Source organism: Octopus sinensis, linkage group LG4, assembly GCF_006345805.1.
Source record: "Octopus sinensis linkage group LG4, ASM634580v1, whole genome shotgun sequence".
Taxonomy (NCBI): Eukaryota; Metazoa; Mollusca; class Cephalopoda; order Octopoda; family Octopodidae; genus Octopus; species Octopus sinensis.
The window spans coordinates 69291653-69307163 of NC_043000.1; the positions used below are offsets into that span (position 1 = coordinate 69291653).

Below are 15511 nucleotides of genomic sequence, written 5' to 3' on the forward strand. Positions count from 1 at the left end.
TATGTGTGTGTGTGTGTGTGTGCGTGTGTGTGTGCGTGTGTGTATGTGTGTGTGTGTGGTGTGTGTGTGTGTGTGCGTGCGTGTAGTTTCACACATGTAGGTATAGACACGCCGTAGCATATGGTACATAATATTTTGTTTCAGTGACGGACATTTCTCCTGAAGTGCTAGACATATACCCATTTATATTATGAAATATTTGGAGCTATGGTATTCAGTAAAAGTGATGCAGCAACTGAAAAGTGTCAATTTCTGATCCAAGATATAACAAAGACATGCATGATATTGCCCTGTATCAATTGTTCAGATACAAGACATTCTGTTTCGAGAGCTGTATCTTTAATCAAGCCGTGTAAAACCATTTGAATACCTCTATGACCAGCTCTGTAATGCTATCAGTCACTTGGAATCAAATATAAACTATCTGTAACGTATGACTGTACCGAAAAACAGTTTTATATTCAACTAAGTCATATTATGTTTCGAAGAATAGCTACCTCAAAGTGAAATTAACTACCTGATATATATATTATGAGAATTTTTTGAGGACATGAAAGAATTAACGGAATATGTCAATTTCTGATACATGATATAAATAAAAAAAATGTGTGATCTTTAATGTTTGACAACATTTAAATGACGGCTATCTGTGTTATACAACACATAGGAGATTATATGATCTTTGACAGGCTAGATCCACTCATCGAGGGGTGAAATACGGAAGCACTTGACTAGTAGTTCTCAATCATTTTTTTAATCTATGAACCCCTTTGGTGGCTTATCCCTGCCCCATATCCATTCGATGTTTAATAACTAATTTTAAAGACACATCTTTCAAAATTCCTGTTTTGTTATCCACTCATTTACTTATATAGATTGAATTATGTAAAATGTTAGCGAAAGATACGTAGCTGTTTCTTGCCATACATATATTTAGATGAGAACATTTCATGGACCCTTAAAATACTTCTGTGGGGCCCTAATTTACTATTTTGCTAGCATGGGCCCAAATCTTATCTGGACCACCAACGTTCATATGGAACCTGATCGAGAACATCTGCACTAGACAATGTTTTACAGTATTTTATGTCGCTCTAAATTCCGATTTACAATCACGTTTGAATACTTTTAGGGCGTTAAAATAAGTAAGCACAATATACTAAGTTTGATCTAACCCTGAGATATCTAAGTTGTCTGCTTCTGAACTTATATCGAGAACACATAATTCATCCACATTTTCACTTCAACACTTGATTGATTACTATTTACTATAAAATTTTAAAGATAAATTTTTCATATGGATTTCATACTAGAAACCACATGAACATTACTCCATGACATTTAAGCGTAATCTTGGTTTAAAATATTTTATCTTTTTGATTGTAATATTTCAACCTTTTCTCAAGCACATAATTCCCCTTAGGGAAGTTTATAAGTGGATTGTTTTTGTTACGCAAAACTAGTCTAATTTTCTCGGACAATATTCTATATTTTGCAGAATTCGCCGAATCTAAAAACGTAAATGAAATACAGTTGTCTGCACTGATTCAGGCATAAATGTCTATGGATTTTCTTTTCAGCAGTGAATTTATCGGAGGAAAGAAAATATTCCAGATCATATATTGTAATATAAAATCAGAATCCTATTAACTAATGTAAACACATTGGTAGTTCACCAATTTCCAATCAAGCCCTATTAGCAGAATTAATCTTAATCCTTTCTTCAACGCTGTGTATGTTCATTGTTTTAAAACCTATGAAATTAGATCATGAGAAATTATAATATTTTAAGAAGGTTCTCTTCGAGTGAGCAAAATTTATGCATTGAAAAGAACATAATGAAAGGAAAGAGAATGTGAAAGAGAGAATGTGCGTAAGAGAGTAGAGAAAGGCCAACAGAGAGAGTGGGAGAGAGACCCGAATCAAACAGTTTATTAGGTGATAGAATGGACCTGAATAACACGAGAGAAACCATTGAAAAGTGGATAAGCGACTATATTTCTCATATTATTCGAAGTTAACATTCTTATGCTATTAACCTCAAGAATACGATGGATCAGGAAATTGTCATTGATACTGCTAAATGTTTACCTTTTCTCAAATGTTTTTCTCAATGTTCATCAAAAATTTTTATAAATTTCGTTAGACATATTTACATATTTGAAGAAACAACCATTCCACGTTAACCTATACTGGAAAGAATATAAAAGAATTGACAAATACAGACATATCTTTTTTTTTTAATGTAAAACGCGTTCATAAGTATTTCCTCTTAAATTTTCTTAAGATTTAGTGTCAAGGGAAGAGTGTTACACTTAGTAAATCATTCGATGTATTGATATCAAATTATTTATTTTAGTCAGCTACAATATCTATGCGGAGAAAAGGGATCATTTCGTACGAATCAGATAATACGATTTTTATCAGAAAAGTGAGATTGCAGCAGAAAACCCCTTACTTTGGACGCATATAGCAGGAAGTTAAAATATTCAGATAGCTACAATTTTTGAAAATAAATTTCTCGGAGATTAGCTCATACTGTAAATTTTCTTATTTTCTAAATAAGGATCAATAATCTCCCAGAGATTAGCTCATACTGTCTCTACATAATGTCTATATTTATTCAGTGTTATTTCATTGGTAGTTAAAAATTCCGTTCTACACCAATAATTCGCCTAACATAGCCGAATATACTGTTAAAATTGTTAGATATGCTGTCTCAACGCTGCTGAGCTTTATCATGTCACGTTTTCAGAAATAAACTACTGATTAGAATATACTAACCACCTAAAATCTTAATTCGTGTGTCTCTCATAATGTTTGGTCCAGTAAAATATCCAGCCTTTCTTTTATAATAATTTTTAATTCAGAACTTACTCGTGATACAAATGTTAGACTATTTTAAGCAAAATATCATCTATGGAATATATTTTTATTATCCTTGACGCTTTCCTTTCCACAGTAAGAAGTCAGTTAGAATGAACTTTGGATTATCTCATCTCAGAGTATATAGACACAAATTTATAAACAAAATAAATGAATAATTGACCGATAAGCTTTTTAAGTTTCTGTATTAAAATTGACGTCTGTTTTTCTTTTTCTTCTTCCAGGTCTCAGCCTTTAGTATGCCAATGAAACGTAAGTTGTAGTTGTATAGTTTTACATCTTTCAAATAGTAAATAATGAATTTCTCTTTATATAGGTTAAACTTCCATAATATTATTCTCTCTTTAGATTTGTAAATTATTTCTTAAATACTTTTATATACATCATCTGTCTCACTTAAAACCACTTCACACACTAGGTTTACAGCATAGCGTTATTTGAAGTCCTTGCACTTACCATTTAGGTTTTCAATGACGTCACAAACAAAACTGGTTATAATTTGCAATGTTTCCCACAAAATATAAGCGGAAGTTCGGATATATTTAAATATTCTAGACTGCAATGATTACTAAGTCATGATGGACATGTTTCCTTTATCTAGCATTTAATTTCACTGAAATAGGTTAGAAATTCCCCTGCCTACTTACAAATATACACATACATAAGATATAATGGTTCCTTTATCTAGCATTTAATTTCATTGATATAGGTTAGAAATTCCCCTGCCTACGTGGGAAATACTCACAAATATACACAAATGTATGCGAACCATATATGTACACATAAGATATAATGGCTAGCCATATCTACATATATCAAGTATAGCAATGTAGCATCGTATGGTTAAATTATGATTCACATGAATCCGCCTATTGTGTAAGTTAATATTGTAAGAATCATTTGTCAACTGTTGTAAAATGTAACAATGTTGAAAGAAATTTCGAATCGTGTCACTTCAGGATCATTCGCACTTGAACTATTTTATAATTTTATCTTTGAAACATCCATCAAATTATGTCTCAAAAACGCTTTTTTCTTTACTATATATATATATATATAACAGAAGCAACAAAGTGACTCAAAGGCCGAGAGTTTTGTACGTTGGCACTTATCAACGCACGAAACTTTCGGCCCTTGAGTCACGCAGTTGATTCTCCTAAATATTCATAAAAGTATACATAAACTCATATTTTGAGTTCTATTTTTCCAATTTTTTCATATACCTTATCAATCTGGTTTTCATAATAAAATCCGCTCTCAGGCGTACTGAATACATCTATACCAGTCTTCTGGAGTTCGCTATGTGTTTTACTAGCTTTGTAATATTTGCTACATTCGCAGATTCTTTACACTCAGCCAACTGAGTATCTCTACGCGGTTAAAGTACCAGATAGGAATAATGCCCAAATTTTATAAAAAGAAAAAGCGACGGAGACTTTGGTTAAAGTGGTCCTAGATCAAATGGTTGCTACCGAGACATTTCTGATAATTAGTTTGTTCTATCAGGACCGAGTTAGGGACCAAACAACAACCTTATTTTCCCGACTTGTTTGATTAAGAAGCGAACGTCTTCTATCACTGCAGCAGTAACACCTCGTAACTTCTAAGTTCCTCTGGTTGGGGAATTCTAACTTTCAGTAGTTACTTCCTCCGGTTACAAATTATCGCTATATTTTCTTTTCATTAAAATCCAAGGAACAAGTTGACACTTCGAAATTTGTTTACAGAACAGCTTAGAATATCCACGTATATATGGTGCGAGCGTTAGCTTATCATACGCTATGTTTCTAAGCGGCAGTTCATTTTACATGCAGTACATTACACATTATGCCCAACGTAGATGAAAGCACATACACCTGAAAAGCTCATTCTCTCAATAAATTCACATATCAGAGATCTATTCTTTCGAGGTGAGATCAAAACTGCTTGTTGGGTGCCAAAATAAACTGTCATTGTGCCATTATATAAAACATGCAATATTGTCGAATTATGGTAAAAAACTCGAATATTTAACATACTTCAATAGTTTACAGTTACATAAATATTGAAATATAGAAGGATTTTTCTTTTAAGAACCCTAAGAAACTTACCCATGGTCCCTTTATTAAGCATTTAGTCAATATTAGAAAGAAGGCAATGCAGACGGTTGAATAATATTTAGCATCTTACAGTTACTTGCCGATTATTAAAACTTGGAGAATTGAAACTTTACAATTATTTTCTATTGCTCTACTATTACTCGCTTCAATATTTACTGTAACTTAAGGTCTTGTGCCTTCAGTAGAAAGGAATATTTAATATAACTTAACGTAGTATATTATTTTATTATAATCGAATTGATTAGAATCAGTAAAAGAATAATTGTTATATTCATAAATTCTTTATTTATTCACTTTTCAAAATAGGTTGCAAAGGAAAAGCAGTAAATATTATGCTTGTAATGGATTCTTCCAGTAGTATTTGGATAGAAGATTATAAAAAACAGCTACAATTTGCCCGTGATTTGGTCGACAATTTCGATATCGGTCAAACCAACTCTCATGTACGTGTTGGTGCTATAACCTTTAGTCGTACGGCTCATTTAGATATACCTTTGGGAAGATATGCGAGCAAAAAGAAATTACAGAATGCTATTCTAAAAATCCCTTATAGAACCGGAGAAACTAACACGGCAGATGCTCTGCATCTCCTAAGAACGGAAATTGAACCAAAGATGAAAGTCTTCACAGCTCCATTTATGGTAATAGTCATCACAGATGGGAAATCACGTGATAGCTGGTCTACTCGATACGAAGCCAGTTTGCTTCATAAACTCGGTGTACATATTTATGCTATTGGTGTCGGTTACTATTATGACTTAAAGGAGCTGAAGTCCATCGCCAGTGATCCTGTCAGAAATATCCAGTTAGTGTCAAGTTACTCAGCATTGGAGAATATTGCAAAACATTTTGGTGTAAAAACATGTGAAGGTGAGTTACACAAACATAATTCTTGAAACTTCAAACTACTCTGCCTATATCCCTGCTTATCATTGTCTCTTTCCCCCATCCCCGATTCTTCTTTTCTTCTCTCTCCTGTTACTAACATTCTTTCTCGCTAACTTCCAATTTGTTTCTCTATTTCCCTTTTTTGCATTTGTTCTCGTCTTTTCTCTCTCAATTCAAATATATTTATGCTAAAGTAAGTTTAGAAATCACAAACAACATACCTGAAAGCATTGTAGCAGCATAACTCTGAGGCTAAAGCATTTGCCACTTTACCTAGTAATAAAGGGCTGTTGGGTCCCACATGCAGTACCGTTCATAAGTGTCGTTTACTGTAAACTTGGAACAGTCGACCAAAATCAGTTAGTAGGATTTTATAGATAGAAACTGTACGGAAGACTGTCTTAACATCTGATGAGATGGATGTGTCCTACGCACCCACGAAACTTATTAAATATATGCTAGGCACGGCTGTGTAGTTATGAAGCTCACTTTGCAACCACATGCTTTCGAGTTCAGTCTCAGTACCGGATCCCTTGGGTAAGTATCTTCAACTATAGTCCCTGGTCGACCAATGGCTTGTGAGTGAATTTGAGAGACGGAAACCCGCCGTACACACACACGCGCACACACACACACACACACACACACACACACACACACACACACACACACACACACACGCGCGCACACACACACACATTTATATGTATGATGTACGTATGTATATATGCATGAATGTGTGTCTTTGTTGGCTTGTTTACCTCCTTATAATTTAGAGTTTCGGCAAAATAGACCGATAGAATCACTACTACCAGATTTAAAAAGTAAGTCCTGGGGTTGATACGACCGACTAAAATATATTTGAAGAGGGTGTTTCAACATGGCCGCAGTTCAAAGACTGAAACAAATGAAAAACGAAAAGGAATAAAAGAATGAATAATATCCAGACATTGACTTTCAGTAATACATATCTAAATATTCTCTAATCAAAACATTTTATTGCTGAAATGAAATGTTTTCGTGAGAAAAAATAAATAAGAGTAATACAGTTCTCAATACTCTGTTATTCACCAAGTTGTTTTTTCTTGATTTTTCATTGTATCAAATTTACATAATTTACGTCAATAATGCTGCTGAGAAAACTGTCACTCATTCTCATTTTCACTTTCCTCTTAATCCGATGTCTTGGTGCTTGTATCACTTTTCATTGTCAATGAAAATGTTTAATTTTTAATAGGTTAAGTGTTATTAATTTTTAAAATAAAATATAACCGTCAACGCTCTTTTATGTTTCTTTGGCTTACAAACTATATTTTTTATCGTTTACCTATTGTTTACAGATATTACAACTCCGCCACCAACTACAACAACTACGACTCCGAAACCGACAACAACGCCTACGACTCCGAAACCGACAACAACTACGACTCCAAAACCAACAACGACTACTACTACTCCAAAACCAACAACGACTACTACTACTCCAAAACCAACAACGACTACTACTACTCCGAAACCAACGACTACTACACCAAAACCAACGACAACAAAAATTCCACGTCTGCAAAGAGACGACCAGAGTAAGTAGCTCACTTTAAAGCACTACCTCCATAAAGAACTACAGAGCTTTCCAGACATTCTACATTAGCTCAACTTTTTAAAGTAAGGCAGGGAGGGGGTAGAAGCATTACTGCTCCCGACAAAATGCTTAGTGGTGTTTCGTCCGTCTTTACGTTCTGAGTTCAAATGCCGCTTGGGTCGACTTTGCCTTTCATCCTTTCTATGTCGATAAAATAAGTAACAGTTGGGTACTTGGGTCGATGTAATCGACTTATTTCCTAGCCCAAAATTACTTGCCTTAAGGCCAACATTTGAAACCAATATACTTTTTTAAAATATAGCTTTTTACGTCGCCTCTCACAAGTCACGTGTCTCAAAATATTCACAGAGTCGTCTGCTATGAAAATATACTTCACAGTCCTATATTCATGAAATTCGGACAGATTTGACTTAGTTTTGCAACACACATAGAGACAATCTGTAACACATTAAGGATCTTTGCCTTTTGATCGGCAGGTCGATAAATTAATGTTTTTAAACTAAGCACCTTCAAACTTCGGATACTGGTAGAATGTGTTAAATAGAACATCTTTTACTCTTAGCGTTGTTGAGAAAAGTTTGTATTTTCGAAGTTATTTCGTGTTAAAGTTGTCGTATTTCGGTAATTTCAACCAATCAATGATGTGTATTCAGCTGAATAAAATTATTACTCTTGTTTGTCAACAATAACTATCGGCGCTGTATATTTCGTTTGTCACTGTTATGATATCGTTCGTGTGTTTGTACTGGTTTTAGCTTTAGGGTTTTAGAGTTAGTGTTTTAGGGTTAGGGTTTTAGGGTTAAGGTTAGGGTTTTAGGGTTAGGGTTAAGCTTTTAGGGTTAGGGCTAGGGTTAGGGTTTTAGGGTTAGGGTTAGGGTTTTCGGGTTAGGGTTAGGGTTAGGGTTACGGAAAAAAGTGAAAAATGGAGAAATTGGGAGGGGTAAAGGGGTGGGCAAAAAATTTCAAAATTCCGATTTTTGGCAATTTTCCGGAATCTCCGTATCCGAAAAGCTGGGTTTTTGGCAAAAAAAAAAAAAAAAAATTTAAGAAAACAATAATTTGCGAGAAAATGGTGGTTGTGGTGGTGCGGGCGGACGGGAGGAGGTCTTTCCGAAAATAGTAGCTGAAAAACAGGAAAGAAGAGCTAAAAGCAGTAGAAATGTACGAACGATTGTGGTGGTGCCATGAACTAAACGTGTTTCAGATACACTCGTTTAATCATACGAACGTAACTGAGATGAAATGTGTCATGAATAACAGTGACAAACGAAATATACACCGCCGGAAGTTGTTGTTGACAAACAACAGCAGTAACTTTATTCAGCTCAATAGACGTCATTGATTGGTTGAAATTACCGAAATACAACGCTAAGAGTAAAAGATGTTCTATATGACACATTCTACCAATATCCGAAGTTTGAAAGTTTTTAGCTAAAAAAAAAAAAAATTATTGACCTGCCAATCAAAAGGAAAAGATCCCACATTAAAAGCACACAACACACAGTTTGAAAACCTCTTCACAAAGAAAACATAAACTGAAGTTATGAATTTATGTTGCTTTTTCTCTCTAGTGATATTCCTTCTAGAAAGAACACCATCTTTTATCTTTTGAATTTTACTTGTTCCAGGGTTTAGTCGAATAAATTGACTCTAGTATTTATTTTTAATTCTGGTACTTATTCTGTCAGTTCTGTTTTGCCGAAGCGCTAAGTAACGGGGACGTAAACAAACCAACACCGGTTGTAAATCAGTGGTGGAAATCAAACACAAGCACATAAGCGCACTCAACACACATTCTTATACGTGTATATGTATGTTCGTTTTCCACGCTGTTTCCATCTACCAAATTCATTTACAAGGCTGTTGTAGAGCACACTCGTTCAAGGTGCCGTATTGTGAGATTGAACCCGAAACTATGTGTTTGCAAAGGGAGCTCCTTAACCATACAACATGCTTAATATTGAAGAATCTATCACTGTTATTATCTCAGTGGAGTGAGATGGAGTGACATACATTAAGACACTGGATTAAATTTCCTGTAGAATTTAGTTTCTCTCCCTTCTGTCACTTCTAAGTTTAATGAATTAGTAATCGTATACTGAGTACCTTTCACCTTTCCTTTGTGGCAATGTAGAAGGCCTTTAATTAGAAACCATGTAATTTATGCATGGGTGGACAATGAACATGCATTGCAATAGCAAAATTAGAATTAAGGAATATACATACATATACATGGTAGAAAAAAATTTTGGAGGGAAATACGAATTCACTTGTCTATATAAATGTGGATATGCTGATTAGCTTTTATATATTCCGATGACGCTTGGTCGGAAATATAAGGGGTAAGTTTACCTAGCATATCTAGATTTATTTATCTGAATATTATGTCGATGAAGGAAATGAATCTTATGATTCTAATCCAGAAACGTACGTCTATAATTAACCGAAGACTGATTTCATTATTTTTCTTCTTTCTTTTTGCCATATGTGATTTGCAAATATTGTTGTCTGTGGAGACATATTTTTGTAGAAAAAGGAAATAGTAGTCCTTTGGCTGCTATTTCTAAAATTTTCGGTATGTGGTTAAGCAACTTGTTCCAAAACTCTTATTGTTATAATTATATACTCTTTTACTCTTTTACTTGTTTCAGTCATTTGACTGCGGCCATGCTGGAGCACCGCCTTTAGTCGAGCAAATCGACCCCGGGACTTATTCTTTGTAAGCCCAGTACTTATTCTATCGGTCTCTTTTTGCCGAACCGCTAAGTGACGGGGACGTAAACACACCAGCATAATAAATATAGAATTTATTTCAATATATATATAATAATTTCTAACATAGATATAAGTACAGATATTTATAATGGATGACAAATGAGATTATGCGTTGTTTGTATCAAAATCGACGTTTATACATGTTGCGAACTCAGATTGCAATGCTAGGGGGACAAACACAGACACACAAACACATACACACACACACATATACATATATACAACAGGCTTCTTTCAGTTTCCGTCTACCAAATCCACTCACAAGGCATTGGTCGACCCGGGGCTATAGCAGAAGACACTTGCTCAAGATGCCACGCAGTGGAACTGAACCTGGAACCATGTGGTTGGTAGACAAGCTACTTACCACACAGCCACTCCTGCGCTTATATATATATATATATATATATATATATATATATATATATATAATATATATATATATTTTGAAAATGCAATTTTAAAATATGTTTATTTACTTTACCGGTTTCACTTTTTTAGAAAAAGATTGTCAAAAATAACATGTTGGAGTCAGTGTCAGTTACGTGATATATACGAGTTCGAGTTACCGGTAAGGATAGACGTTTCAAAGTCATTGTCATGCGGAGCTATCAGCGATAGAACGATAGACGAGTCAAGGATGATACGACGCGGAATACTGCCACAGCATAATAATGGCGACAAGAATATTACAGTGCCGACAATAACATACAAGTGAACGAGGATCTCACATCATAACAATACACTGCACACACACAATTTAAATACACATACACACACACAATTTAAATACACATACACACACACAATTTAAATAACGGGATCTTTCTGTTTAAGGAAAGGCATCATATATTTTTGTAGTTGAAGATTACAACTTGCAACACTGTTTCGAATCTCGGAAGAAGCTCATTAGAAGCCATGTTAAGAAGTGAATAAGATAGTAAGAAAGATGGTAGAACAAATAAAAATAGCAAAAACCCAGCAAAAAAAATTGAAGAAAATATATTAAAAATAAAGGTAGCAACACAGGAATGTAACGAAAGTTTTAAAGTAGTTCGGGTTAGAATTCGAATTAGAAATGAAGCCGCTAACCAATACAGAGTCTAAAAACAGAGTAGATGAAGTTAAATTTTAAATTTTTAGACTTGGGTGTGTGGTAAGAAGTTTACTTGGCTGTGTGGTAAGAAGAAAAGCAGAGGGTCGGCGGGCGCCTTCTGTCTTCTCCCATCTTTATCATTTTTGGATCATAATCATTCGCCTCATCAATGTCTATGTCCAGCCCGCAAGGCTACCTTATCTATGTGCTACCTACATGGCAAATTTAATGAATAAAAGAAGTTTACTTCCCATCTACATGGTTTCGTGCTTCAGAACCACTATGTAACATCTTGGGCAACCCGAAAAAAGCCCGTCGTAAATATCTGTATGTATGTATGTATGTATGTATGTATGTTTGTCTGTGTGTGTGTGTGTGTGTGTGTGTGTGTGTGTGTGTGTGTGCCTTTGTGTCTGTGTTTGTCTCCCACCAGCGCATGACAACCAGTGTGTGTATATGTCCCCGTAACTTAGCGGTTCGGCCTAAGTTTTTGGTAGAATAAGTACCAAGCTTTAAAAATCAATTAAGAACCGATGTAGTTTCGACTAAAATTCTTCGATGCGGTGCCCTAGCATGGCCACAGTCTGAAACACGTAAAAATAAAAAAAAGATTAAAAGTGAAAGTATGCTTTACATAACGAATAGTTACTAAACATACAAGGGGACGCAACTTAAACTGCAAATATTCCATAATAAATGAAAAAAACGTTGCGAAGCTATCCAGATGGTATGTAAAATGTTGGCATAATGCATAATTGACAATGCTTGAAAATTGATTTTCAACATGTTATAAGAGAAAAATCTAAAAATATACAATTAGTAAATAATTTGTACTTGAGAGGGCACATTATTAATATATAGGTGTATTTACTATCTAGGAATTAGAAAATAGTTAGGCATTTGATTTAGGGATGAAATAATGCAGTGTGAAGGATTAAAGCAATAGACATTTATTGATGTGATTTTGGGGCAATGGGAATGAGTTCAGTATGAGGATGTCAAGGGATGCAGGTAAAATTTAAGGCAAAATATTATACAGAAAATACAATAGCAATGTGTGTGTGTGTGTGTGTAGGCACTTTATTTATTGGTTAGGGTGTTGTCCTCTTGCTCGTAGGATTATGGTTCCGATTGCAGGAGAAAGGGATGCATTGTGTTTTTGAGCACTTTATTGTACCTTTTACTACTCGTTACTCTCGAACACTTTAAACTTAGCTGGTAAAAATGAACAATCTTGCGACAGACGACGGATAACGTCCCGTCCAGTGGGGAAATATATACGCACACGAATCCAGGAAAGCGGTCTTATGAGCCCATGGGGAGGAATTATGATCCCTTTTCACACACATACACACACACACACTATACCCGACATTCCCCATACCCCACACTTTACATCCCACATACATTCACATATATACGACAGGTTTCTTTCAGTTTCCATTTAGCAAAGCTTTGGTGGTCCGCCCAGGTTTCATAGAATACCTTTGCCCAGTGTTCCACATGCAATGGGACTAAACTCGAAACCATGTGATTGGGGAGCAACATTTCTATACACACGCGCGCGCGCATAAGACCTAATGCTTATATTGATCAGAACCTTTGATAATTTTCTTGTAATTACGAAGAGAGATTCCTATAGTTACAACATTGTTAAAAAGCGCGTCATAAAAATGCATGTGGTTGAAAGATAAAGGGAGATAATTCAGTAACACTATAAAGAAAAATATAAATATTTTTTTTATCAAATGAAATATTTCTTTTATTTTTAGAATGTTATTTTATGTGTAAAAGCATTGATAAAATAGATAGATATTCTGTGAGCTAAATATTTACATTTCATTAGATTTTAAATTACTGATTTTAATTTGGAATATTTTACTCATTCAAGTAAAATTCCAAAAATTAATATGAAGAATGTAGGAAAAAATATTATTACAGAATGTAAGCGATTTACTAACCTCTGAGTTTTAGCACAAAATCAACTTTCTTCCTCCATATTTTATTGAAAAAAAAATACTGTTTTAAGTATGTGTTTTGTTTAGTTGAATTAAATACGAAGAAGACGCTAAACTAATCATGCTCTGTATCTTAATTTCCTAAAATTATTTTTAAAATTTATTTCAGGCGCTATATCTTTTGGATATGATCTTTTATCAATGGGAGCCTATCGAGCCAATATGGTCACGAGGTTCATCAATACCCTTCTTCCGCACACTGGTTATGGCAACTTTGCAGTTGTTACCTATGCCCATTGTCCTACAAGCTTCAATGTTCCTATCACATCATTGTTAAATAAATCGGACGCAGATATAGGCCATAGTATCAAATTAAATGTTCCTGGATTGGCAGATGTTGTGCACCAGATTGGAAACGAACTATACAAAGAAAGTAATATCAACAAAACTAAAACTGCTGTTTTATTTATTGATCCAATGGTATCAGTTATAACACCTGGTGTAGTGAGTGAAACTGAAAAACTTAAACAGAAAGGGGCAAAAGTATTTCTAATAAGCGTCGGACGTAAAGAATGGCAAAACAAACTACTTGTGCGCTCTTTGAGCAGTCAACCGTATCATAGGTATACTTACAGTGCACCAAATTACAACCGATTAGTACAGAGAGCTGAATATCGACCTTTCCAATACAGAAAAATGTGTAAAGGCTATAGGTTATAGTCTTGTTTCGTAACGACTGCAGGATCAGTCAAGAGAACTTCTTCCATTTACATTATTTTAGTAAATTATTGCTTATGTAAATATACAATTTATATTTAAAACATGATTTCTTCATCGGCACCTGCATCTACATCTTCATATACATTTTTGTCATCATTCATTCTTCTTATATTCCTTTTTATGACATTGTCTGACGAGTATTGCAGAGAAACTAACTTCTTTCAGGAAATGTATTAATTCTAATTAACTGAAATAAATAATTTTAGGTTGTTCTTTACGAAGACACCTAATCTGTTGCTGGCAGCAGTTCTTTTCCAAGTCTTTTCGAGCCATAATGTAAAAATGTATACGAATTTTGCTTCATTATGAAAGATAGGTAAGTTATCTGAAATCTGAGTTCGCAACATGTATAAACGTCGATTTTGATACAAACAACGCATAATCTCATTTGTCATCCATTATAAATATCTGTACTTATATCTATGTAAGAAATTATTATATATATTGAAATAAATTCTATATTTATTATTACATAATACAGTTTTGTCTCAAAGTTTATTATTAATCTTCCTTCTTTTCACACTCACTCAACACTGATACATCCCTAACTCTTTACAGCAACTTGCTTTATTCCCTATAAGTATCCTTGACTGACACACAGACACTCCAATCACATTTGATCTCTTTTTCATCTCCGAACCCAATGTCTACAAGTCCATAACAGTCTCTGCACCTATGGAGTGTTCTCATCACTGTCTTACCACGACTACACAACCACGTATATGACAAGGCCTCCCCTATGAATCCTCTAATATTTCAAGTTATGCGGAACTCAGTCAGTTTTATGCAATCTCTGACAGCACGTGCTACATTTTCGAGCTATTAAGCCTTTGACTAAAACAGGCATTTGACAGAAAGAACCGTCTCAGACAAGTCTCTTCACATCACACACAGGAAAAACTACATGCCCTGTATCCCTTGAATGGTTTATTCATAGTTATCACTTGAATGGTTTATTCAAAACTCATACTGAAGACAAACGTCCGGAGAAATTCACGCATCCTTTAAAACTGAATGGTGCTTACCCAAGATCTTAACTCTTGCAAAATCAGTTTCCGAATCGCAAAAGATACCTCCGTATATCATGCAGTCTTTCAGCTCCCCCATCTCCCAAATTGCAAGTGATCCTTCTGATTCCTCGTCAAAAGCATTACAATTAAACTTTCAGTTTGCTCTTTCCTTTCCACTTCTCTACTATGACGGTTTTGTGAGTAGTACTCCTGTACGTAAAGCATCTATCTTCGCCATCGCTTTGCAACCAGCTCCACACTATTCGGTGAATATTTTCGAAAATACCCACTTCCATCAAACCAGATTTATTACTTTGAATATATTCCTGCTAAGCGCATTCAATAGTTTGAATACATATGTACCATGCGCAAAAGTACCTCCGGTTACTTCAGATTATTAAGGTTACTGACCTGAACTTAAA

The 15511-nt window shown here is 34.6% G+C and overlaps 1 protein-coding gene across 4 annotated transcripts in view; it reads left to right on the plus strand.

Moving 5' to 3' along the window:
- The window catches only part of LOC115211071 (collagen alpha-1(XXVIII) chain-like), a 16154-nt gene extending 1595 nt beyond the window's left edge, over positions 1-14559 (plus strand). Inside the window, exons 2-6 of one of the 4 annotated variants that reach the window (XM_036502119.1) lie at positions 3111-3138; positions 5292-5855; positions 7214-7281; positions 7408-7453; positions 13469-14559. In XM_036502119.1, the coding sequence (XP_036358012.1) occupies positions 3111-3138; positions 5292-5855; positions 7214-7281; positions 7408-7453; positions 13469-14019 (1257 nt within the window). In that variant the 3' untranslated portion in view covers positions 14020-14559. Of the gene's footprint in view, positions 1-3110; positions 3139-5291; positions 5856-7213; positions 7454-13468 lie in introns of all 4 variants that reach the window. The other 3 variants (XM_036502118.1, XM_036502117.1, XM_029779960.2) reach the window with 3 other exon arrangements.
- The last annotated feature ends 952 nt before the right edge of the window (positions 14560-15511 follow it).